General features: G+C 45.5%; 1 protein-coding gene across 1 annotated transcript; it reads right to left on the reverse strand.

Moving 5' to 3' along the window:
* Positions 1 to 311: 311 nt before the first annotated feature.
* On the reverse strand, positions 312 to 25,131 carry NEK9 (NIMA related kinase 9). The gene is made up of 22 exons (XM_065838634.2): positions 24,840 to 25,131; positions 23,545 to 23,722; positions 20,922 to 20,977; positions 19,995 to 20,065; positions 18,025 to 18,130; positions 15,276 to 15,407; positions 14,236 to 14,346; positions 13,576 to 13,640; positions 12,591 to 12,641; positions 11,323 to 11,515; positions 9,940 to 10,084; positions 8,804 to 9,004; positions 8,366 to 8,412; positions 7,416 to 7,571; positions 6,917 to 7,025; positions 6,213 to 6,374; positions 5,662 to 5,832; positions 5,373 to 5,432; positions 4,537 to 4,727; positions 4,138 to 4,302; positions 3,251 to 3,463; positions 312 to 2,851 (listed from the first exon to the last, which is right to left on the reverse strand). The coding sequence occupies exons 1-22, from the start codon at positions 25,026 to 25,028 to the stop codon at positions 2,729 to 2,731; spliced, it is 2,895 nt and encodes a 964-aa protein (XP_065694706.1). The 5' UTR covers positions 25,029 to 25,131; the 3' UTR covers positions 312 to 2,728.
* Between the last annotated feature and the right edge of the window lie 1,183 nt (positions 25,132 to 26,314).

A 26,314-nucleotide genomic window follows, 5' to 3' on the forward strand; every position in this document is an offset into this window, starting at 1 on the left:
TATTGAAATAAACACACACATAAAAGCCCCCTGACATCACTAGGAGGATATGCAGCAGCAAAAAAAAAAAAGTTGTTTTGTTGTTTGCTTGTTGTTTATTTTTTAAATGAAGGGACACAGAACCTGACATTTTCTTTCCCATAGCAAAGAACCTGCAAGCTGCTTGGCCCCCTTTCTGTAAGCCCCCCCCCTCAAAAAAAAAAGAATTAAACAACAGAATGCCATGAAGCCAGCAGACTATATGCATATTTCCCCTTCCTCTCGTGGTGGGGAGGGGGGCAAGGGAAAAAAATTACTCCAAACACAGGAGATTGAGTTTAAACATTTATTTAAACAGAAACTCCAAACCACTCCACCCTTTAACCTTTCAAAAAAAAGACAATGACAAACTAGTTTTCAGCCAGAGTGTCAGAGCAGGCAAAAGTTGTGTTCCACTACAACAACTCAGTAGCAATACTAGCAGGAGACCAACACATATGGAGCTAGCACTGCAAGAAGGGGAGAAGTAAAAAGGGTTTGAAACTGCTCAAAGGCACTTCTGCCCACTTGCCATTCTGTTTTCAGCCCAAGATGATGGTGCTGGCTTTAAACTGCTTTTCTGGTTGCATAGCTGGCTGGTGTGAAATCCATGGTCTGTAACAGGCACAACCTGGATAGCGTGACTCTTCTAAGGCACGTATGAGATAGTGGAGCACAGGGCATCCTCTGTCAGGGACCCTAACCCTCCACTAGATCCAAGGGGAATCTGGTCTGTGCACCTAGCTTCCCAACTGCAGAGCATTGAGACACGAGGAGAGCAGTGCACTGCAGGAGAGCGACTCCCATCAGCTTGGTGCTTGCTTATTGGACATGGCTCAGGCTCAGCTCTTCGCTCCTCAAAGGCACTGCCGCAGCATGGCCAACTCAATCGTTTCCCACTGCAACAACAACCCTCAAGCCGGGACCCGAACCTGAGAAGAGGCTCCAATGCACATGGGGGAAAGCAGAGCAGTCACAAGGGCAACCAAGCAGTGCGGCTGCAGCAGGGCACCTGATGCTCACCACCTTCCAGGAGGGCTGTCCTCCTGCCTGTCCTTCAGTAACAACAGATGGCCACACCGGTGCGATCCTTGCCCTGGACACTGCACTGGAAAGACTGCACTTGATTCAGCTCCAAGGTACGAGCAATAGGCACCAAAGTAGTATTTAAGTATCATATGTTACGAACAAATGGTTTGGTATCCACCTCTAGAGACAAATGGGGAATGCTGGCTCCCCCAGAACAGTCTCTCAAAAGAAGTCCAGGAGAGGTGATAGGATACCCAACTCCAATAGACCTAAGGCAATTCTAGTGACATGCCATTGATGGGGACGGTTTAAGTCTAATGAAACCACAACTCCACTCTCACATCAAAGGTGAGAAGGACTCAGGACTCCTTAGAGGCTTCACATAAGGCAGGGGAGGCGAGCTGCTCCCAGGGATCCTACCAATCCCATAAGCTTACTTCAAAGTCAGTTTGCTAATAAATTTAAGGGGAATAAAATTAACCTCATTATCTAACAGGAAATGAGGAAATCTTGAGCATCACACCATGCCTCTTCCCATCTCCAATTTTCTTGGGAAAGCCTCTCGCTTCTAGAAAGGAGGTGAATTCCAGACAGAGACTTCATCGTTCATGGTCACTGGAGAAGGCTGCATCCTGTGACCACAGCATTAATGACCTATTCTGGGTAAGAAACTGCATTCCAGCTTCATCAAAACACTAAGTGGAAAAACACTGATTCTTCCCACACCCACACACAGTGTGGGCACTGGGGGCTGAGCAGAACAGAAGCCAAGCAGGGAGCAGCTATGGGCTTATGCCAAGAAACCAGAAGCTCTAGCACCCAAATAAAGTTGAACAGCTGGAGCAAGAAATGGGCAACTTAGTCTGAGGCCCAGATGTTTGTCATCTGATTGGGAAGCAGGTGGTCTGCAACTGACAACCGGAGATCCCATCTCAGACAGTCCCCACCCTTGCTATTGGAAATGACACCTGATTCACCCATCTCGGTGCATTGCCTGGAAGATGGAAAGCTCTAGGCACCCAGAATAAAGCCTTTAAACTCTGTCTGTACAGGCCACTGGACACAGCCAAATGGCCAGAAGCTGTGCCTTGAGGCCAAGGACATGCTGCCTACCATTATCTCCCTAAGAGGAAGATCTCCACTGCCTCCAGGGTGAGACGTTCCCTCCTCCCTCTGCCCCTGAGCAGAGGGGAGCAGCCTCATCAGCTGGGCCTTACCATATGGTAGGGAGAGGATCCTAGTCCTTCACCCCTTTGAAGTGGAGGTGGCAAGTCTTATGGTTCAACCAGCTTCAGTACAAAACATGTCTCCTCCTGTCATCTAGAGATGCAGTGATGAATGCTGGGGTCCCAAAGGCAGCTCCCGAGAAGCAGTGAAACAATGAAAGGGCCACAAGCCGCTATTGGAGCCATCACCGTAATGGGGCCGTTCTGTCTCACGTGCAGAATTGACAGATAAGGTACAAAGAGGAGCTGCTGCTGCTTCAGTCACTGAGCTGGCCTAGAGCTCAGGGGCCCTCCCCTCTCAAACTCACTCCCAGTTCATATCAAACGTACACAGGTGCTGTTCTGGAGCCTCCGACCTCACTCCTTGTCTGCGAGTGACCTGAAGCCAGGAAAGCCGCTCTCTGCATTCGGTTAGTGTGCTGTGAAATTAGATGGATCCCAGTGGGCTCAGGAGACTAGAGGCTGGAGCGGCACGAGTCCGTTCCCAGGAGACACCATGAATCTGAATCCAAGTCAGGTTTTGGATCCACTTCCATCTCCTCTCTGGCTGTCTGTGTTCCTTTGGAATGAACCTCCACCTGCCAAAACACACAGCAGTTAGTTATCCAAACAGCTCTAAGACTGGCTGCAAAGAAGCTAGGAGCCATACAAGGCACAGTTCCTATTCTCCACAGCCATTTGGGACTCTCTGTGACATCTCACTGCCCATTCCTTCTCACCAGGAGAAATAAAAGAGAATCCCAGGTCCCTAAAGGACTGAGCTGTCCTCACAGGAAACTGTCTTCTTGGCTTCATCTGTGTTGCTACTACCAGAGCCTGCATCAGCAGCTCAAACAAGAGACCAGCACCATGCTCAGTCCCCCCATTCTGCTCCAAGAGCAACATCTGTTAAGAGCTGCTTCATTCTGCACAGCCGGAGCTGGGATCAGCGTAGTGAGCCCTGACCATGGATGTGCACCCAAGTAATGGGTCCTCACCTGCTGCATTCCCTCCGTCCCCCTGCAGAACCGCTGGAGTTGGGCACTCAGACGAACAGTTTCCTGTTGCAGCTTCTTCTGATCATCCAGACACTGTAAAACCAGGCCTCTGAGGTGCGTCACCTCCACTTGCAGAGCACTGCACATACAGCCCGCAACAGGAGACACAGCCTTCCCTTCACCACATGGCAAGGTTGGGCTCAGGCAAGTAGGCTGCAAAGACACAGGGACATCAGGCCAGGTTTGAGTGCAAAGCCAGGAGTTGTACACGCCACAAGAAGAAACCATGCATAGGAAGTGTTACTCCAGTGCCTTTCCCAATTTCCCAAACCTCTAGCAGCCAATGTCAGCAAGCTACCTGTTGTTATATTTTCTGTACAAAGCCACTAACTTCCCCCTTTTTCTGGGAAAGCTGTTCCCATCACCGAAATCCATCTGGTTTAAACCCCCTGCCCTAAGCCTGGGATCTGTGCGTCCTTTTGGGACAGAAAGCCCCTGGAATAAAGTAGCCTCTCAGGCTGTAATTTCTCAGTGATTTTCTGTATCAGTTCTTCTTCCTCTCTTACATCAAGTCCTGCTTTCTAAATTTCTACCTTCTGCTAGGCTTCTGAACAGTAGGCTTCCCTTTTTTTTCCAATTACATTAACTGCATTTTTCCATAGAACTGGTCTCATTTTCAGTCTGATCAAGCCTCAGCTTTGTGTTCCAGACTCCTGTGAATTTTTCTCTTTGCAGCATCATCTCTGACTATCAACAGCCCTCTTTTCCTCACTCAGATGAATTAGGCCAATCCAACACCCTCTTCTCAGCTCTCCCCATAATTCAAACATATTGTCATTTTGGGTCTCCAAGAGATTTTGGTCAAGCATTCACTTGGATACCATTACCCAGGGCTCTGTTTTGGGCTTGTTTAATCCAACAGGTTCCTCAGAGGCCACTTTGAGTCCTTGAAGTTTCTGGTAAGGGAGAGTCTCCTTCTCAGGCTCTGAAGATTCCATGCTCAGAGGAAAAGGGCTGTCAGGCATAGGGATGAATTCAGCATTCTCCAGCTCCTGCATACACAAAAGCAGCACTGTCAGGCCAGCCTGCCTTGCTGCAGCTGACTTCATCCCCTCAACCAAAGCACCAACACCCTCTTGTGGTAAAAAAGGCTGTGAGGCTTAAAGGGCTCCCCGCATAGCACGGTTCTGAGAACGTTTAAGAGCATCCCTTAAAGGTGAAAGCGGTCACTGGCTTTTCCTCAGCCTAGATCCTCATTTCAAGGCATTTCTGAGACACCACATTACCTTCCGCAGCCAGCCAGGGCAGGAGCTGTTGTCAGTACTGCTGCCTCCCGCAGCTTCTGTGGTGCTGATCCAGCCCCCCAACTCACGATCAGCTTCCATGGTTCCCCGGAAGCCTCCACTGGGATTGGGGGTCTCCGCTTCCTGCTCATTATCCTCTTCTTCTCCTCCTCCAGTTGTGCAGCTCTGAGCCGCTAGCAAACAAGAGCAAAAACTTTGTATTTTCTCCACCTCTGCTATTCCTGTTGCTAAACCTCAGCTTGAGCAGAGAAGATGCAGAAATTTGGGCGGTGCAACCACGGTGAGAGCACATGCTAGCGGCACCTCCCTCAACACCTTATCTACTAACACTCCCTGCAGGCTCCCCAAAAAGGCCCTGTGTGCAGCAGCCTCTTGCAGCTTCTTGGCCCCAGCCCTCCCACGGGTCCAAGAAACTGGACTCCATCTCTCCAACAGCTGCCACATAGCCACTTTCCCTTACCAGATCCCTTCAGTGAATTCCTCTCAGATTTTCACTGTCAAATTGAAGTTCCTCAACTACAAAGGCCTTGCTGCATCCATGTTCTCCTCCTCTGTTTCAGTTCTCTTCCAGCTTTGGCCCATCCCTTCCCACGTACAGCACCAGCTACAGGCTGTTTCACAAAGATGGACTCGATTTGAAATCCCACTGCTTTGAAACCGGGTCCATCTTTTTGAAGCATCCTATAGATTTCCTCTCTTTGAGCTCTTCTGTGAGGCCTTTCAAACACAGAGAAACCATGCTGCAGGACCAAACTGCACCCACTCAAACGGACCACTGAATGGACTTAAACCCCAGCTCCCCAGGGCAGGTTACTTACCAGTACAAATGGACAAGCCGCTGCTGTTGGATCGGATTGTTTTAGAGTTCAACACCTTTTCTGCAAGGAGAGAAGCGTACTTCCAGTTAGAGTGCCACATGGAAAGCAAAATGACTCCTACAACAGCACACAACAAAGCCAATATCGCAGGCCTAGAGCTCAGGGCAGTTTGCCACATTACGCCACAGCAACCTCGCCTGTTCCCAGGCAGGATTTATAGTCTAGGTCCTGGCAAGCAATAGATGATCATAACCAAGATCCCAAAATTTCATCCTAAACTTACACTTACCAACAACAATGATGGTGTGCCAGCCACGGCATGACAGGTCTGGAACATGATGCAATGATCCAAATATTGGCCGAGGCCATGAGGTACAAATATCTGAGCCATGAGCCCTCTCGGTCGACGTCATTGCCAGACGCCCGTTCCCGCCATTACCCCAGGCAAAGATATGGTTGTCTGAGGAAAAAGAGATTCAGGAGCCTCAATTCACTCACTCCCCCTTAGCCTGTAATTGCTACAAGGATCACAGCCTCTCTGCTGTAACTGCTATCCCAAAGTATCTAATCCACCAGCTCCAGTTTGCCAGTGGGAGAACAAACTGATAACGAATCTAACAGGCAGCCATCAAGCCAGCACTCTGCAGCCCCAGGAACAGCAAACGCTTGGCACTGCATCGGCACAAGTGCTGGGGCCAGACAGCCCCAGGCTAGGAGGATTTATTTATTTCAGTGCAGTGCTGCAGGGGTGGTCTAGGAATTGCTTGGTAGGAGCCAGTTAACCACCCTTGCAGATCTATTTCAAAGGAAGCCACCACAACTTCACAAAGGCTCACTCACCGTCAGTAGCAGCTATGGTGAATTCATCTCCACATGAAACCCTGATCACCTGCTTACCCCCCAAGGGGCCTCCCAGCAGGTTAATTCCCAGGTGCTTTTTATAGTCTCCAACACCAAGCTGTCCACACTTGTTGGAGCCAAAGGTCAGCAGACGGCCTCGCTCTGGGGAGGAACAAGGAGAGAGTCACAGTGAGGGCCCAACTCTGGAAGCAGCCATGCGTGCAGAAAACCAGCAGTGACAATCCATGGCCAAGACAGACTCTGCTGAGAAGCCAGCCAGGCCGGGAGGGGACAGCACCAGCCAAGAGGAATGGCTTCAGCATGGAAACACCTCCTCAGCTCCTTCTCCCATTGCTCCACTTTCTGATGCTGGGGGCTGGGACTTCTCACAGCCCTCTGACTGGTGGCACTTGGGTAAAGCCTAACGCTGCCATAAATCATTGCTTCGCTGTCCCAGAGCACGATTCTTCCCCGAACGTTTTTTTTCCTCCCCTTTAAAAACAAGAAAGCTGAGCTAGAAACTGATGTTGCTGTTTCAGCTGACCAGGAGGCAACACTGCTGAGGAACACGAATCCTGGGTTCCTGGAGCACGCATGAGCCCTGCTACCAAAGCACAACCGTCAATGTTCAGGGCCAGGCTAAAAGGGCAAAGCTGATGTAAAGTAATGTAGCAAACAGTATTCACTTAATACACAGGGCTCACCGTCAATAGAAGCTGTGTGAGTCTTCCCTGGAGAAATGGTACGGATCTTGTAGAAGGACAGCTGCTTGGCCAAAGTAAGGGAAGTGGCATATGGCACCTCACAATATGTCTGAGAAAACACGTGGGTAAGCACAGAGTGAAAAAACACACACTCATCAGCTAAGACCTACACAAGCAGGTCTTGGCAGACCACAACATTAACCTGGGCAGTCCCAACATGGATATCATAAAGAACTGCTAGAATCCATGTCACTGGCTAAGTCGCTGCAGAGCAGCGCTCTATCTGCTTCACTGCCTCAGATCTGACAAGAGCCCATAGGGCAGACAGGAAACTGAGGAAGAAATTGCCTCTTCCTGCAATTCCAGTATCCATTGTCTTGGACTGGAACTAACAAATTGGCACAAAGCTAGTGAACACTTTGTCACGGTCACAGGACCTCCATTTCCCCATATACAACAGACTGCTGGGAGCTGGAGCCAGGGACCCAAATGCACTTACGTCATGGTTGATTATCCCTGATGTGCACTGATTCAGGCCCAGTTTGTTGAACTCGTTGAGTCCACATGCCAACACTTTGCCTGTCTGTGTGAGTAGGAAAGTCCCATCACAGCCACAGTGAACAGACACAATGTTTAAGGTCTTCGGAACATCCACCTGTGTGGAAGAAATATATCCCAAGAAAATCAGAATCCCAATATCTACTACATAGAAGCTGGCACATGCAAAACATGCTGGCCACTGACAACACACACTGCCGTTATTCTGAAGGAAGGTGCAAGAATATCATAGTGTCTACAGCATACTGAAACTCCAGTCACAATGCAGGAACCCAGGGCATTCTAGACCTTGTATGCAGACACTGGTGCACAGGCATCCTGGCCAGCTGGGGTCTATAAGCACCAGACCCATTTAGCCAAGCCGAGCTGGGTCTGCGCTGTGTGAGTGTGACACTGTGTAACCACAGATACTTGGCTTCCAGGCACATCCTCGTTAGTTTCTAACCCGCAATGGGTTAGATTACCTCAACTACCCCAGCACTGTATTTCAAGAAGGTTTTACTTTCAACTCATCTGTAACTCATTACATCAAATACAAAGACTCAAGTTGTTTGCACTGCTGCAACTTTCCTCTACAGACCCAAGGTATACAATTTGGTATTTCCTACTATGATTTCTACAACATTAAGTTGGGCATTTACAGTTCCAGCTTGAAGATCAGAGCAATGAAGCTCTAAGTCATGATGTTGGCTGGTTTGTGAGTGACATGTCCCTCTGCCATGATCCCTATGGACAAATGAAGAAAAGCTGAAGTAAGGAAGTTAAAACCCTTGCAAACTCTATGATACCTCAGAAAAAAACACCGGAGCCTCAGACAGTTAATATTTCCAAACAGCAACTAATTTGGATTTATGCCATGCAGATTTTGAGAAGAAGTAGTCACAGCCCTACCTTCTGAGGGGTGTAATGATCTTCTTCTGAATCCAAGCCCAAGCGCCCTGCATCAGTGAAAACACTGCAGTTAGAAATGGCCTCACAGAGTGCCTGCCCCTAAGAAATTGTATTGTCTCTCTATAGTCTCAAAGGAATCTCCTTACAGAACTAGAAACCTGCTCCCCTATGTGCATCATTGCCTACCAATCCTCAGGGTAATCTGACCCCACTCACAGCCAAGTGGCATCCTAGAGCTTCCCAGAGTAAAGTCCCAAGGGCTCAGTCCTCAGATCACATCCTTACAAGGAAAGAAAGCCCCAAAGACACAATGTTCTTTGTCCCCAGGACACACCAGCCAGCCCTTACCCAGGCTCTGCATTACACATCTGCACCACGATGTTTCCTGGAGTGGACATATGGCCCAGTGCCTTTAGGGTCCAGGGAGACTCTACCTACCGTACTCTCCACAGCCCCACGTGTAAACTTCTCTGTTCCTGGTCAGCACTGCCACGTGGTTATCCCCACACGAGACCTGCTCCACAGGGTTGGTAAGAAAGAAATCCAGCTGCAGGGGCTCAAGCACTTCAGAGCCATAAGCCTTGTCAACACCAATGCATCCATAATAGTCCGAGCCAAAGGCGTACACCTGGCCCTCATCTGAAGGATACAAAGGAAGCTCAGTCAGTACACAGAGCTTGTATTAGGCGGCATGTTAACCACTTAGGACATGGCCAGAGCAACCTCTTTTGTGTAATCATCCTCCTCTTTAATGCAGAAGAATGTCACGGGGAAAATATGGAGTCCTTTCTTATTCACATTAAGATGGATGACCTTACACCACGACCTGCAGCTATTCCAGGCCACCAGTGTAAAAAATTTTGGGCTGAATCTGCTGCTTTCTTTAACAGAAACCCACAAACCGATCCTGTGGCTCCCTAAGTCACTACTCCAGCACACTGAGCATCTGAGCTCATCTCTGCCAAAATTCTGCTTTTCCAGCACTGGCAAAACAAGCTGGAAACTACCTTGTTGAGAATTGTGTTTTCATAGGTAAAGCAAGATTCAAATTCTTCCATAACAGACAACACCACAGCTAATACATCTTTAAATGTATGAACAGGGCTAGAACTAGAGAGAGCTATCAGGTCTCAAACTTTTGAATTAAATAGCGAATCTCAGATATGCATCATCTTTTATTATTGCATGACTCTTTCCCCACACAGTCCAAAAAGTTTCAAAAACATCTACATTCTTGACTTCAGGCTCCTGTCTTTAATACATGCTTGTATGGAGGCAACATATGCACTGTTAAGAGCAGGGACTCTGCACAGCCACAGAGAGCTGCATTCAACACCCAGCTTCATCAACGCAAAGCGTATCTTTAGCAAAACTCCCAGTGTTCTTCGGAGTCAATATCTTCCTCTCAGTAACGACATTGATCTATCTCCACTACTCATCTACTATCTTCCAAACTGAGGGGTGAGTAATATACGGGACTATCTCCTTAGCTGCTCTGCTGATCTTATTATGAAGACAAACATCTCCGCAGCTCAGCAAAGTGAGAGAACAGTGGTCTCCCTTCCAGCTCTCACCTGTGATGCACACTGTGAAATCATCTCCACAGGACACCTGATGAATGGCTTTTCCCTGAAGCTTCTCAACATGCTTTGGCTGGCGGTAGGAGGCTCTGTCTCCATGTCCCAGCTGCCCGTGCAACTTGGTGCCACCTTGCATATTCTGCACGACAGAAACATCTGGTAAGGTTATGTATCCACAACTCCACAGATGGTGCCAACAATTAGAGCACTTTGAGTGAACAACAGAAGACAGCAAAGAGCAAAAGAAAGCGTGTTAGCTACGTTAGGGTAGAGGCTGCTACAGAGCACAACAGCAGACAACATCCTAAATGGCAGCACAGGCTTTCAGGCAGTTCTGCTCCAACAGGGAGTGATCTGGTCTCAAGCCACCAGCTGGTGAGTAACCCCTGCTCCCTTCTCATCTGTCAGGCTACAGAATCCACTCCCTGCTGCAGGACTAAAATTTATCCTTCAGCTTTTTCATTTACTTTTCTAAATCCTAATGGCTGCAAAGAAACCCATAACATGGAACAAGTGTCACTGAAGTGGCCAGACCTACCAATCCTATAGGAAAAACAAAACTCTGAGTAGTGTTGAGCTAAAACTAAAATAGTAATAGCCAGCTGAAAGTTTGAAGTGGCCATTCTTGTAGGAACATCCAGCAAATGACTTCAAGTTGCTCTCCTCATGTTCAGATCTCTTTCTCCTCTCACTCATGTACCAGTATTTTCTAATCTTGTCTTAAAAGATTCTGTATCATCAATACAAAAGCCTGTGGAAGCCTGGAGATGCAGAATATCTCCATGTCACTGACCATCTAAGCCCAAGAAGACTGGATTCAATTGTTTTAAATGCATTATATGTCAATTTTTTAAATTCACTTTAAACTATTTCAGAATTTCTATTCATCATAAAAAGCAGAATTATTTAGTATAAGACATCTCTGGTTTCATCCACAAGATGCCTCACAGATGACATCTGTATTACAACAAGGTCACTCATCCCACCCACTCTGATCTCAAAAAACCTCCCTCAAAAACACACAAAGCCAAAAGAGCATCACAAACCCTCCAGTGCATTTCTAGCAGTCAACAAGGGGAGGAAGAGATGTTTTGACTCAGTGTCTGGACCTAGAAGTCCACCACCTACAATCCTCCAATGCACAGCAAGTCTCCAGTACACTTACAGCCACAATGGAACACTTCTCCCAAAACCACACTTGCCTTGGGAGAGCTGGGTCAGCCCCACAGCAGACTGCCTCACAGCCTCCACTGCAATCCTATTTCTCCTTCTCCAACCTGCTTGCCCACCTGATTCTAACAGGCTCATGAAAGGCAGGAGTGGATCTGTGCTCTCCTTTCCCACCCTCAGCCCCTTCCTGCAGTTTCTCTCACTTACCACCCAGGTGTAGAGCTCCTTCTCCACTGTCACCACAGCAAAGTGAGTGTTACCAGCACACACCTGGCGTGCACTGCAGCCACTTTTGATGGCATCCAGCTTCTGGGGGGTGGACTTCCCGCCCCCCCAAACATACACCTCACTAGTGCGCGAAGTCACCACTGCAATGGGAGCCTCATTCATGGTACTTGACCTGCACAAGAGCCCCCCCAAAAACATACATGCTTTTAATCATGAGTTTGCAGTCACTGTCATCACTCATTTTCCTATTGTTGTCTATCAGTTTTCCCTTTGCAACCATTTATGGTTTTTATTTTGGCAAACTGTTCTTTTTGTTGAGTGGCTGTGAGGCCTCAAGTGCTATAAGGAGACTCAGGATTAAGCCTGTGTAGGAGCAGCAGAGAAAGTAGCCTCTGGGAAGCATTGTAAAAAGCCTACAATCCAACTAGATATCATTTAAAAAGACGGGTCTTTCACTGAATGGCCATGGAGCTGTTCTCATTTTTGAAAAATAAAAGCCTTACAAACGGTCATGAAATCTTGCTCAAAATACAGAAGCATTCAAAAGCTTCTAACTTCCCTCTATCCTCTTTATTTAAATCACAGCCTCCCATCCAAGGGCAAAAAGATAACTCTGTTGCTAAGAATCAACTCACGAGCAGATTGCAAAATGGAAGTTGTAATCAAAGCAAATTGTAAGCAACAATGAACTGGAATTTCACATAAAGTTCTCAGATAGTACTTCCAAGTTCACAAGGGAATAAAGACCAAATTCTGTCTGACAAATCCACAGAAAAACAGCTATACACGTCATGGAAGCCATCTGCTTCCCACAGCAACCCTGCTTACAGGCTTGCTGGGGACTGTGGAGAATTTCTGCATATATCCAGTTTTATGAAAGATATTTATAGTCACTTAATATTCAACATTCAGTCATATTCCTCCTGTTCAAGGGTATCTGTGTGAAAGGAGGGATCTAAATTATATCCTCAGTTACACAGGCTGTAAAAACTACATCCTCAGTAGGACAGATCAGAGCTGTATGAGACCGGTTGAGCTAAGGCTTCAGCCATACATATAAGCAGGATAAAAAAAGGCAGAGTAAAACATGGGGCCATGTAATAACTATGTCAAATTCCTAGCATTTAGGGATCTTCTAAACTACACTGTTCCATTAAGGTTGTCACAGATTACCACTCTCAGCAAAGTTCCTCTCTGGAGAGCTGTTCTCTCCAGACTTCCTTTCAAACACATGTCCAAATAATTACCTTGGTCGCTTATTTGGCCCATTAAGTAGTGTGACTTTCTCTTCCATCTCCCTGACAAAAGAGAAAAAGCATTTTAGGAAACAGTAACATTGCCCAAAGCAATTTACTGACAAGCAGCATGCACGGACTGCCTCCCTTTCCAATAAAATGCTGCTCCCTCTTGAAGGAAATGTGGCAACTGTTTAACAGCTCCCAGCAACCCACAGTAAGTAGGGCAGAAGTAATATACCAAACAGCTAACAAACTTCCACAAGAGCTGAGGACAACAAACTATATATGTACCAGAATGTGGTCAACCAATTCCCATATTGCACAAGAATGACCTTAAAAACTAAACATGATGAGAATTTGGGCTTTTACCAGCACATACAGCAAGACAAAACTTTGCTGACCACCAAGCAACACAATCTTGTTATAAAGGACTAGGTCTGCTGTTCCCAAAGCAACCAGTGTGGGTTTCAAACAGTCCAGAATTATGGTCCACCTTTCCTAAAAACACAGTGTGTGCAGACTAAAAGCTAAAAGGAGCCACTATCAATGCAAGTCTCTCTTGAAGGCAGAGGCAACAAAGAGAGAAAGCAAGTGTCTCTATATTGCATGATATGTATATTTTGAAAGGCCTTTCCCAATGAGCACAGGAGGATCTCTGTGACCCTTCTCTCACAGAGGTTTGAATAGCACAAACCAGCATTCTTCAATGGAGCCTCAGAACGTGATGCCTCGAAGTTCTCAACACAACAGCTTCTAAGACAACAGATGCAGAGACCTTTCTCACCACACCCGTGCACTAACTGAACATCAGATCAGAAGACAAGACAGCAAGAACGCACTTCTCAAGAGGATGAAGTGTTCTTCAACAACTGCTTCACATCAGAGCAAATTAACTTCAGGACTTTGCTACAAAACCATAAACACCACTAGTCTGCACAAACCCTCCTGTTCCCTCTGACACCTCTCCAGGTTTCAGGTAAGACCATCTGATTACCTCCTGCGTTTGCTGAGAAGGGGATGTTCAAGCAATTCATCTGCAGTGGGTCTCTTCTCTGGATCCTGAAAGAAGTGAACAACAAGTCATTCTTGGGGAAATGCTCATCATTTACAATGAAATCTTGGGCCAGAAGACCTCATTCATCTCTGCATGGACCTCTTTCCCTGATTCTCTTCAGAAGGGAAAGGAATTAATTCAAATGTTTGGAGTGAATAGGGATAAATGCCAGGAATGTGCAGTAGGGATATGCACGTTCTGAAGGTATCAATATTATGTTTGCTCTCAAGAAATTAATTCCCCACAGAAAGCCAGAGTCATGGTCAGAAAGACAGAACCTTAAGAGACTGTACAGAGATGATGCTCCCGCCTCTGCAGCACTGCATTATAAAATAACTGCTTCTGCCAGCCTTTTAAATAATTGTCATCAGAGTATTCCCAGCACCCCTCCAGAGCCTGGCAGGACTGAATGGTATCTTGAGACAACGCTTTCAGAGGACTGGTGGAAGCCCAGCCCTAGTGGTCCCTCAAGCCTCACAGAAATTACCCTGCATCAGTAGCCCCCATGTTAAAACAGGCATGTAATTACCCTTCATGCCTGAATTACATCGCCTAGGCAGCTGGGAAGGGTATCTGAAAATTAAACACTATTTCACCAACCTGATCAAGGCAGGAATTCACCATTTGGATCAGCTCCCGGGAGTAGACAGTGGAATCAACCTCCATGGCACGATTTCCCTGTACAATCTTCACACAAAGGTTCAGAGGATTCTAGGCAGAAACCAGCTGTAAGGGAACTGAACTGCACAATGCACCCAATAGGGAGAGACACTACAGGCCACCATTATTTTCTTTCTCCTTCTCCGATCAGGACACAGCCTGCTTCCCCTGTCTAGCAGGTTCTCCAGAAATCTAACAATTCCTGCAGAAACAGAACCTCTGATAGCTAGGACTCGGTGGCAACATCCAGCTTTTCACCAAATTCCCTAACAGTGGAGGGAAAACAGGTTTCTCTCTGCATGGTATCTCCTACACAGCGCACTGCCATTGCAACACCACACAGCAGCAAAGTTAGGGCAGACTCAGTAGCCATGATGAGGGGAAGTCAGGAAAGGATGGTATTTTCACTTGTTTCTTTAAGGGTTACAAAATCTTGCACCATGGCAGCTAGCAGCTTTCCCATGTCATGGCACAAGCTGGCAATGTTCCCTTTCATCCTCCTATGCCAGCTTGACAATACTTATCTTGCACCCAAACTTTGAGAAAGGTTAACAGGATTAAATACTATGAAATTTGAAGGCTGTTTTTGCTACAGAATGCTGCACAGAAAATTCACAGCTAGTAGTGCCGGAAAAAAACCAAAAAGACTAGACAATCACAAACTTCCTGCTTGTAGAGAAAAGGATGTTTCATTCACAACCATGATACAAATTAGCACAGCTTATATTCTGCATCTGGCAAACCCAGGGCTGCAGACAAGGCTGGGCTTGGCAGAAGCCAGAGAGGCATGTGCAGGATAGGGCAAATCAAGCAGACATTTTCTCTGGCTATAGCTGGCACTCCCAGGCCACTGTTTTCTTAATCAGCAGCTTTAAACAACAATAAAAGAAAAACATGAGTTAAGAAAGCTATGAGCCAAACATGAATCTCAGGGGGATAAAAAATAAGGTTACTCAGTCCATCCTGGTTTGTAGACTCACAGTAGCATCGAAGGTCCTCTTCAGAGTAAGCAGCTCAAAGATAACACAGCCCACAGCCCAAATATCTGATTTGAAGTTGTATTTCACACCCTGGCAGAGTTCTGGAGACATGTAATATGGAGTTCCCACCAGCTAGGAAAAAAGAACATTTAAAAATCTGAAATAATCCAGCAGCCTTCAATTCAGAGCTCTGCATCCATCACATTCACATAGGCTCATGAGCATCAGAGCTAGACGCAGCTAACACAGATGACACACTCCACCTACATGCTGGAGGGATGGGAATAACAAGCATGCTTCTTCCCTTCTCATCCACAGGCCTGTGTCCAAGTTTCTTAGAAGATCTCACACACCTCTCTTCTCAGATCCTGATGTGGTACATACTCCTCAATAGAGCAGTAGTCATGAGAACACAGCAAGGACTTGCCCCTCTCTTAAACATAATACTGACCAGGCATACGGAAACCCTTATAAGAGGCTAAAGGAAAGGGGATCTAGCAAAGCTTCCAAACGCAGATGCCAACCCATGGTTATGGAGCCACTGTGTCTGATCACAAGGCACTGCCTGGACAAAGGCCACTCTGTCTCTGATGAAAGAGGGGTTGCTTCTGGGTCAGTAAGTAGAAAGCTGGCTTAAATACTACCTTAAAGGCTTTCACTTCAGAAGTGGGCTTTCCTGAACAACTGGTCTAAAACAAACACCCCCACCACACACAAAATCCCAAACCCCAGCACTTAAATGCAGAAGCCCTCCTGGGTACAAGAGAAAAAGTGGCATAACTCAAAGTCACAAGGAGACATAAAGACAAACATGATAAAAGGTGTAAGAATGAAGCTTCCACATGAATGGAGCTCATTCCCTAGCAAAGAATTAGACAAGGAAACAAAATGGGAAAGACTGAATTTAGAAGAATGGGAAATATTTATAGTTGCCCTCTTTTAACTCTCTCAGCAAAGCTCCAGGGACTACAAAGCTTGTATTTCATTAGGGCCTGCTAGAACACCAGGTACCTCATGGGCACACTCAGAACCTGCTGTTTCCCTTTCATTCCCTTTTACAGAGCACGACAGCTACAGAGCTGTGCAAGTCCCAGCCATAGGAAGGTTTAGAAGCCCAGCTAGTTGGAGTATCACATGGAGAACTAGGACACTGCACCTAAACCTTTTCTAAGCAAAGGATAATGTAAGCTTTCTGTAAGAGAGACACAGACATATTTTCTGTATCTTCCTCAGTAAATGGAAGAAAAAATGAAGAATCAAGAAATCAGTGTTTAGTAAACAAGATGTAAACCTTTTACAAAATTGTAATTTGACACTTACAAATACCGACAATAACATGTTTTGCACTCATTTTACAAAAAATTACTTTCAGACTGCCACTGGTCAATAAATCACAAATTGAGCAACTAGTCCGGCCACAGTCAGTATACACAGAACGAAATATGGTCGAAGATATGTAGTTCAAAATTTTTCAGACTGAAAAAGGAAAAAAAAAAAAAAAAATTCACAGTTGTAGTTGAAAACACATAATACAGGCAAAACCAAACCTGTAAATTTATAGGGCAGATTCCACTTTTCTTTGAAAGAAGGCCATGAAAAATGTGATGAAATTGAAGTGTTTTTGCTGCAGCCCAGCTTAGCAAGGGCTTTATGCAGTAGCCTTCATTTCCCACATACAGCACAACTGCACAACAGCACTCATGTTCTGGAAGGAAGCTGGCAAGTATTTAACTACATATCCTAACAGAACACTAGCAGCTTGCATTAAATGTAACAATACAGCCTGCTAAGGGGAAGTGCACGCTGGCTTGCATCCCAAACTATAATAAAGGCCTTTAGCAGATAGAAGCTCCAGACAAAGTCTCCCCTTCCAAGCCTAGTGGTCACCATGGAAATTAATGGAGCTGCGAAGTCCAAGCTGAGCCTTTCAGGAGCCTGCAGCACAGCTTACCCTGTGTCACAACTCTGGCTGAGAAGCTGCTTGCTGGAAGGGTCTGGAACAAAGCCAAGCTTGACAGCCTCCTGGTAGAATTAATCTCTCCTACAAAGCTTTGTCCTCCTCCAAGAGCATTATCAATAAATCACACACCTGGTTACCGTAAGAAGCACAAGTACTTTTCTTTCTTCTTTATAGTACAATTCAGTTCAGAGCCTGAGTATTAAAAAGGTAGACAACACATCTCTGGCACAGTGCAATGTCAGGCAAGCACATCCAACCTATCTCAGATCCATGTGAGGCAAAATGCCTCTGTTAGCACAGCAGCATGACCGAATCAATTTAACTTGCTAAGCTGGGCTCAACTAGCCCAGAGGGGAAGCGCTGTGTTGCTGTGACTATATGGCTGTCTCTCCACCTTTGGGAAGCACCATCTTCATGTTACATCATTTCACATTGGAAGTAACATGCCCAGGTAGCAAGAAGAGAAAAGCAGTGCTCTCCCGCACAGCTATACTGGCTCTGGCACAATTTCATGCCCACAGTGGCACTTATCTTCAGTCTGTTGCTGCCTTACAGAGTGACAGACCTCCAAAAGGTAACCTGGGAGTAAGGATAACTGCAGGCTGCAACACACGAGCAAATATGCCAGTGTGACTGAGAGAACATTGAGGTAAGATGAGAGAGAGGGAAAGGAAATCACCACAGAAGACAAGCAGCAAGAATAATACAGCATCCCAAGTCTTCTGCAAGTCATGCAGTGATGAAAGAAAAACACACCTCAGTTTGCACACAAAGGCAGCAGATACTCACAGTCTCAGCCATAGAGTACTCAGAGTTCAGCTTCTTTGCCAGCCCATAGTCTCCCAATTTAATCAGGTTTGCCTTGGTTAGAAAGATATTTAATGTCTTTATATCTCTGAAAGGAGAAAAAGAAATGCAGACATTCAAATATTTTTCCAGATTTCACAGTTTTCCACACACTACTAATACCTCCCCCACAAAATGAGGTACTTGCTACTCCGCCAGCTCTCTTCCTCACACACATAACTCTGCAAAGGCAATTTGACCCCAAGTACTGGGGCAGTAACTGCAGTTATCCATGTTTTATCACATCTCCACACAAACACAACAGTCTAAAAGGCTCAGGCTCCAGACACTAATGTAAAGGTCACAAATCAAAGACTTCTTTTCCCCCTCTCAGTTTCTTCTCATATGAAGGTCATTGAGCAGGTATTATTTTTCCTGGTTTTATAAATAGACCCAAGCCAGGAGCCGCTGAGCTCTCTAAAAAGATAAATGTATGCATGAATATGTATGTATGCAAATATAAACACACACACAGAGGGTGTGAAACAGATATGACTCTAGAACTTAAGCATAACATCCCTCTGCCTTATGTATCAAGAACAACTCTTTATATTGTGATCTACCACGCCCAGAAGATCAACAGGTTGATGGCCACAAAAACACTGAATTCAAAATTCACTGAAAACACTTTCTCCCAGACAGAACAATTTACATGGAGTATCACAGATCAATATACGAGGCTCTAAATAGAGAGGAAGCTCCCGTTGTATGATATGCTTCCCATGGCCAACACTTCATAACACCCCTTTTCCTAACGTACCATCAACAACTTCTCAGTGTAGATCAGGACAACATCAAGTAAAGCAGCACTTTGCATTCATCCACTTGGGGCATCGCAAAGTCCTGGGTCACTCTGACAATGTCTGCAGCAGAAGGAAATCACTGCAAACATTTAAATAACTGTTCAATTAATTATTATGGAGGAATGTGGGACCACCTGTGTTCCTAGACTGCGAACGCTGCTGTGAAGACAGGCAACAGAGTTGGTAAGCTGGAAACCACTGCAAAGCAGGACAGACATGAGATCTGCTTTAGGTCAAAAACTTGGGCACTACTTTGTCAAGGGTAACAACCCTTCATTAGCAAGGCTTGCCAATTATCAAATAGTCAGAATGGCAGCAACCAGGATGCTGTCCCACAGAAAACATCCTCACACAGCTGTGTGAGAGAAGGAGGTTGTGCAGCACACGATCCAACCATGCTGAACACAGCTGTCCATGCGTGCAGTTACTGCCCAGGATATTATCACGGTCTCCTTAAAGCACACATAAGCCAAGAAATTTACCCCTCCCAAACAGAAAAGGGCAACACAAAAAGGTAATCAGCTACTCATTAAACTCTCAGAGACAATGTCAAAATTACTACTACCAGCTAATAAGCTATATTACTTCCTCAAATAGCGTGTCGAAGAAATGAGATTCAGCCAAATGTAGGACAAATCTTTGCATGGGTTATACTACAGCAATGCACAGCCTCCATCACTATTACCCTCCCGGAATTACAGAAGGATGTACATGTTGGTTTGAAGTTATTAATTGTGGAGCGGGTGGGAAGTATCTTTGGCCTGTAGAAACTGCTTTTGCTACCCACTTTAGCAAACATCATTTATGTGCTATGTCAATAAAGAGCCAATTTACTTCCTTGCTACATGGATTAACTCTTTGTTCACAAAGCTGCAGCATCAAAGACAGCAATTCCATTTTCATGTTGAAAATTTCTTGCACATTTATCACATGAGGTTTTTTAAAAATTCTTCACAGAAGTGATACTTAATATCTAGGCAGTTCAGCTATGTGTTGGAGAGAAGCTCAATGCTTGTTTTAAACATAGAAGCAAAGAATACTCAAAGGAGTTCTGCACCCACATCCACAAACCACACTGGTTACCTTCACTTTACTGCATGTCTCACTTACCTGTGAAGAATTCCTGCTCGATGAATGCAGCTCACAGCTGATGCAATTTGAAAGAGATACCAAACCACCATCTGCAAAGGTAGGAATAAAACCCTTATGTGAGGCTCAAACTGCCCCCCCAACCCCATATGCCCCTGACACACAGAGACATAGCAAGAGGGTCTGACTGAACCACTTAGGTGCTCTTTCAGAAGCATGAAAATTCAGAATTTCCTGGTTTGGAAAGTTCTGAAAGGATACTCCTAAAGGTAGATTGCCCTAGTGCTGGTCACCGTGTCTGTCCTGACAAGCATCACAGAGTTCAGTAAGTGAAAAGCCTTAGGAATGACAGCTAATGACCACTTGGGAAAGATCTAGTTAGGCTCCCAGGAATATGAACTGTGACCATTTAATATCCACCATGAGCTGGAAGGCCTTAGAAATCATTATAGAAGATAAGTATAAACATTAACCACCTCATCATGAGGTAGAAGCAGACCAGAAAATCAGTTTGGAAAGAATAAAGAAAAAGGAACAAGAAAAAAAATCTGTGGTGAGACAGATTCAAGGTAATTACTCAGAAAATAAGCTACAAAATGGTTAAGAGAGAGAAACTGAGTACCAACTAGGAAGAAACACAGAAAGAGGTTTTAAAGTCAAATGTTAGCCAAGATAAGGTGATCAAAGTCAGTTGAGCGCTCCCTTTCATTATTCCTCCCTTGGAAGTTTATACTGCTTATGGACACATAAAAAGGAAAATAAAAAGTTTCTGATAGTCCATAAATGCCTGCAATGTTCAACAGGAGATGAAGGATGCCAGTCCTCAGATATACACAGAAATTCACCACCAGCATTAGGGAAAAAATGTTGTATAAATACACAGATAACCAAACAGATCCCCAGAATACTAGGCCAGCCCCACTGCTCCCTTAAACCAGTTCAAGTTACCTCTTCTTCAAATAACTTGTCTTTCTGCCGCAGAATCTTATCGTAGAGGTTCCCTCCTGTAATTATAAGTGAGAGAGAGAGAGAGGTTCATCTTAGTTAACGGCAGCAGTTACTCTGCTCAGGTGCTTCTGGGAATACTCAAATCCCCTAAGACAGGGGTGTCAAATTCACTTTCACTACTACTCCTACATTTATACAGTCCTAAAATTACATTTGGCCCTTTGAAGGCAACCATGAGGCTGATGTGGCCCCCCATGAAAATGAGTTTGACAGCCCTGCCCTAAGAGATCTGATGAATCACTACGGCTCTCCCTGAGCATTCATCACTGAAGTGTAATCACAAAATTAAGTTCATCTTCCTCTAGGAACTTCACTGTCATACCTATGCTTAAGCAGAGATAATTCTTCTATAACCCCACCTTTTAATACTCTCTGAAAAGTGAATCAGTAAGATAGGCTAGCAGTCCTTGGTTTTTTTACCTATGAGCACTTATTAGGATAGGTAAACATTTATAACCTGTTAAGCAAACCCCGTGAGATTGTCCTGCTCAGCATTATATATAAATATGCATTAAAAAAGAGAAAGAAAGCAATTATAAGTTCAGACTAGTCCCTGAAAGTACAAGTTACTGCCTTTACCCATTTACTGCCCAGCTTTGACCTGCCTCTCTCCTTCATCTGCCCTGAAATCAGCAGGTTCTTCAGGGCACCTGACAATTTCAAGACGGCAGTCTGAAAATCAAGGAGAGATAAAAGAAATTTTGCTGAGGGCTGCAGGCAGCGAGACTCCCTATCAGATTAGCATCCTACCAGTAAATCCCAAACCTCTGAACACATCCTGTTGCTATCCCATTTCCCAATTATCATGTATTATGTCCTAACAGTAACAAACACCAGACTTCCATGTTAGGAAGATTTTTCTGATATTCTAATTAAGATTCCCTTTGCTTAATTTGTTATCTTTCAGTCTTGCTATTAGCTCTCAGCATTTCCTTCTTCTGCCTCATATTCACATTTGCAAATTACCTATAAATCACTCTTCACATTCACAATTTAACCCAACTATTCACTTCTGCCTCTTCTTATGAACCTCCTTCCTAGTGGTTCAGACTATGAAGGCTTTTAGTGAATTCTGTTCCTCAACTCTGACTTGCGACCTTTTTGCAGCTTTTCTGAACCAAAGCACAGCATGACAGGTACTACATCACCAAAATCCTACACAAGGAGACAAATTATATCTCAACTCAGATAAACAATATCTCTATGCACACATACTAAAATGAAAACCAAAGTATTTTCTTCTTTGTTTCATGTAATTGTGTCTAATCTTCTGACACTGTATTCTCTCTTCAACAAATGTATTGCATAGGATTTTTCTTCCCAAATCTATTTCAGATGTATTCACTGATGTTATCTCATGATAAATCCAAATCTTACGGTACCATGATACACAGAACTATAGGCAAATAAATCAATAACTTGGCTTCCTCCCCTATAAAATGGAGACAATATTTACTCAAACGTGAAAGTATTTCCTAGATCTCCAGAAGAGATGTGCCAAATTAAGCAGTAAAAACTTTAGTTTCTGATGAGTGTCTGATAGCAACTGGTCTAGCTTTACTTTAAAAATTATTCAAAAATTATCTTGGACTTGTACACTGAAAAAAAGCCACAGGAACAACTATTAACACATTGGCAAAACCAATATCCATAAGCCTAAATGAGATTTCCTCTTTCTCATGTCTCTAGTTTTGTACCACTCAGACATATTCAAGCAACGCAGGCTCTACACTCACCTCTTGGTTATTGTCCCAAAGTAAAACAAACAGTCTAGAGATGTTAACAAACGTGTACAGACATCAGTACTATGCAGCTTCTCTCTATGCCCTTCATTGAATTTATAATGGCCCCAAGCATCCAGTCTTCTTGGGGCAGACAAATAACTCACACAGAGAACTACTGAAATAAACAGTGTATCAAATCCTTTTATCTCTCCATCCCAGCTGGGACTGTTTCCCCTGCAAACTCCAAACGATATCATCTGATCTGCTCTTGGATGGAATTTTATAGTTTTCTCGATCACCAGAAGGACCAGTTTTGGGTTTGGTTTTTAAATAGGAAACATAGAAGCTGATAGTACAAGGCAGGAAAACGTCCTGATTGCAGTGTGCCAGTAGATTTTTGAGCTTAAATTTATTACTGCCAAATGAAGGCATCTATTTAACTGATGCTACTGAAAAACAGCCCCACTCTGTACTGTCAGAGAGGTCTGAATATCCTCATGGTCTTTTCCCACCGTCCTCCTAAAAAGAACACAGCAAAGCGCATTAGGAGCGTTAAATACCAATAATCCGCTTCTTCCACTGCACCAGCTACTCAAGACCTGAGAAATCATTCACCGGCAGAACTGCCTGCAGTAACCACCGGGCTTTTTTCTTTGGCACTTGAGACACAAATCACTCAGAAGGGTTCTCAATCTCTCCTTCAGGAGCTATGCAGCAAAATCCACCTCTACTCCTCCGCTCCCCTGAGGGCACCCCAGTAATATTCCCTGCAGGTTCTGCAGGAGGGTGACTCAGCCACAGGGCAGCCACCTGTCTGTGAGTGGGAGCAGGGATCTCACCGTTACAGTACTCCAGTTCGATCAGCAGCGTGGTGTTGTCCATGAAGTGATTGTAGTATGCAATGATGTTCTCATGCTGCAACAGGGCAAGGATAACGATTTCGTTCAAAGCATCACGACGCTCCTTTTCTGACAGCCGGGTCAGGTCCACCTCCTTCCACACTACAAGTGAGTCATCCTGAAATACAAAAACACACATCTTTTAATTAAAAATACACTACTACGAAGAGAACAGTATGTGCCTTTGTAGCAGGAAATTAAAATTTCAGGTAAGGTAAAGGGATTTTCCTGCCTCTTACAGATTTCAGACAAAGATTCTTCACAACAATGAGTTTTGAGGTTTTGTTTGTCACTAGGAACAGCGACGGCCTGAAGCCATCTTTCTAGCTGGCCAGCACTCACTTTGAAAAAACAAAAAAAACACAAAACAAAAAAACACATACTACAAGATTTCCAGGAGAAGGCAGAGAGTTTGCTTTGTTTCAATAAAGACCAAGCATACTCCAGTTCAATAAAGGGAGAACTGTGTACTTCCTATCTCATATTGTACAAGATCACAAGCCACTACAAATACTCAGGTATTCCTTTAAAAAAAAATAAATAAAAGAAACAAGAACAAATTTCCTTTGCCCTTGTTAGGCCCACCACATTGTCAGACATGTTATGAGGGACCTGTTAAGTGAACAGTGTTCACTTACAACTGTTTGAGCTGTGACACTTCAGGGTGGCCTTGCCTCAAAAAAACCTGAAGAACTTCCTTCCCTTGGGAACCAAGTCAAGCGTGTTTCTTTGACAGCTGATAGAATGCACAACTATGCTCAAACTGGATGGGATTAGATGACTTGGGAGCAATGGGAGGATTGGCTTTTCAGCTATTTTCCCCTCATTATGCTGATATGCTTATGACATGAGGGAGTTACCTATATGAGATGCTCCTGTGCCCTCTGTGACTGGAACAAAACACAGAAAAATGAGGAATTTAGAAGCATCACAAGAGTCTCCACATCTTCCTACAAAACTTCAGGGGACTAAAAAGCCGCTGCTCAAATGCGTGAAGCCCTAACCCTGTGCCCCTCGACGGATGTTACTTCACTTCGCATGAGGCTGTTGTCACCGCGGGGCCGGCCAGTCAGCACGGGGCCGGTGTCACCGCGGGGCCGAGCCCCGCTGCGGCTCTCCGCCCGCCGGGGCCTCCAAGCAGCCTCCTCCGGAACCCGCCCCACTCGCCCCGCCAGCGGCCCCGGGCCCCGTTCCTCAGGCCGGAGGGGCCCGTCCCGCGCCGTCGGACAGCCTACCTCGGTGCGGCGGTACAGGGTGGCCTCGCCGAAGGCGCCGCGGCCCAGGGTGCGGATGGGGATGTAGTGCAGCTCCTCCTGCTCGCCAGGCAGGCTGCCGCCGCCACGGGAGCCGCCCCTGCCCGAGGACTCGCTGCCGAAGTCGGAGCTGATGGAGTCGCAGTGCCGCTCGTACTCGCCCAGCGACATGGCGGCGGCGCGGCCCCGCGGCGGCCCGGCTCTCCCTCAGCGAGGCCCCGCCAGCCCCACGGGCTCCATGTTGGCTCCCGCCGCCGACCCGGAACCGCTTCCCGCCGCCGCGGCGACCTCCCGCTCCCGCCTCCCGCCGCAGCCCCGCCCGGCGCCCCCAGCACAGGGCTCGAAGCGGTCAGAAGCGGCGCTTTCAGCGCGGTAGCACCGGGAGGGAAGGGCAGGCTGCCGCCGCCTCCTCCACCCCACAGGCCCCGGGTAATGCAGAAGCGGCCGCAGCGCCTGGCACAGAAGGCACTTGACTTCGCAAGAAGTCAAGAGTTCAAGGTTATTTTCCCAAAAAGCTTTCAGATTATATTTTGGTAATGAAAAAGCTGTCTGAAGTAACTTTTATATCAGAAAAGTCTTTATTGTTTCTTATGGCACAGATGCTAACTTTTCTTTTTCTTTGCTACACATAATATACATTATTGAAAAATAATTGCTACAAGGGAGACCACACTGATGAGCACCACAGCTGTGTCCCGAGCTCAAGGATCTGTTGGAAAGATGAGGGCACCTCCAGGTATGTCACACCGTTAATAAAAGGCAGCAGTGTCCCCTGCCACACCACTCATCATTCACGGCATTTCTCTCTAACCAAGATGAAATAAATTGAAAGCTTCATAAACAATATTTGAGATCTGGAGCTGCAAAAGGGAAGTATTAGCAGCTTTATGTAAGTGATTTATTCATAGACAATGCACACCTTCATCATTACAGTATTTTGTTTACAAAGTTCAGCAGTCACAACCACAGAATGGAAAGCAGAGCTGAATCAAGGGCAACGTTCACTTCAGGACCAGTGATCCTACACTTAGAGGAGACATCAGGAGCTGAAGCACAAACCAAGTATGACAAAGCCTGGTTAGGTCTTATCCCACTACCTTGGGAAGATGCTTTATTGCTCAGAGCATGAAAGGAGCAGGCTTCCTTGCAACATGATGAGGATTAAAGAGCTTAAAACAGGCATGTATAATGCTGAACAAAGTGAGCAACTTGTTCAAAGTTTATTTGCTGTGCATCATAACTATTTCCATACAAAGATGTTGACCTTCCAAGCAGCAAAGGCAGCATGTCAGTTTTAGAATAAAGGAGCTTGTAGGAACATATGAAAAATCTCAGACGTGTTCTGCTAAGGATCATTCACTCCCCCCACTGCAAGGGGAGCACCTGGCAAAATGTCATCTAGCAAATAATTTTAAAAAATCTAGATGGCAAAATCTCACAGAAATGGGATTAAGGAA

This window comes from Patagioenas fasciata, chromosome 5 (assembly GCF_037038585.1).
Source record: "Patagioenas fasciata isolate bPatFas1 chromosome 5, bPatFas1.hap1, whole genome shotgun sequence".
Classification (NCBI taxonomy): domain Eukaryota; kingdom Metazoa; phylum Chordata; class Aves; order Columbiformes; family Columbidae; genus Patagioenas; species Patagioenas fasciata.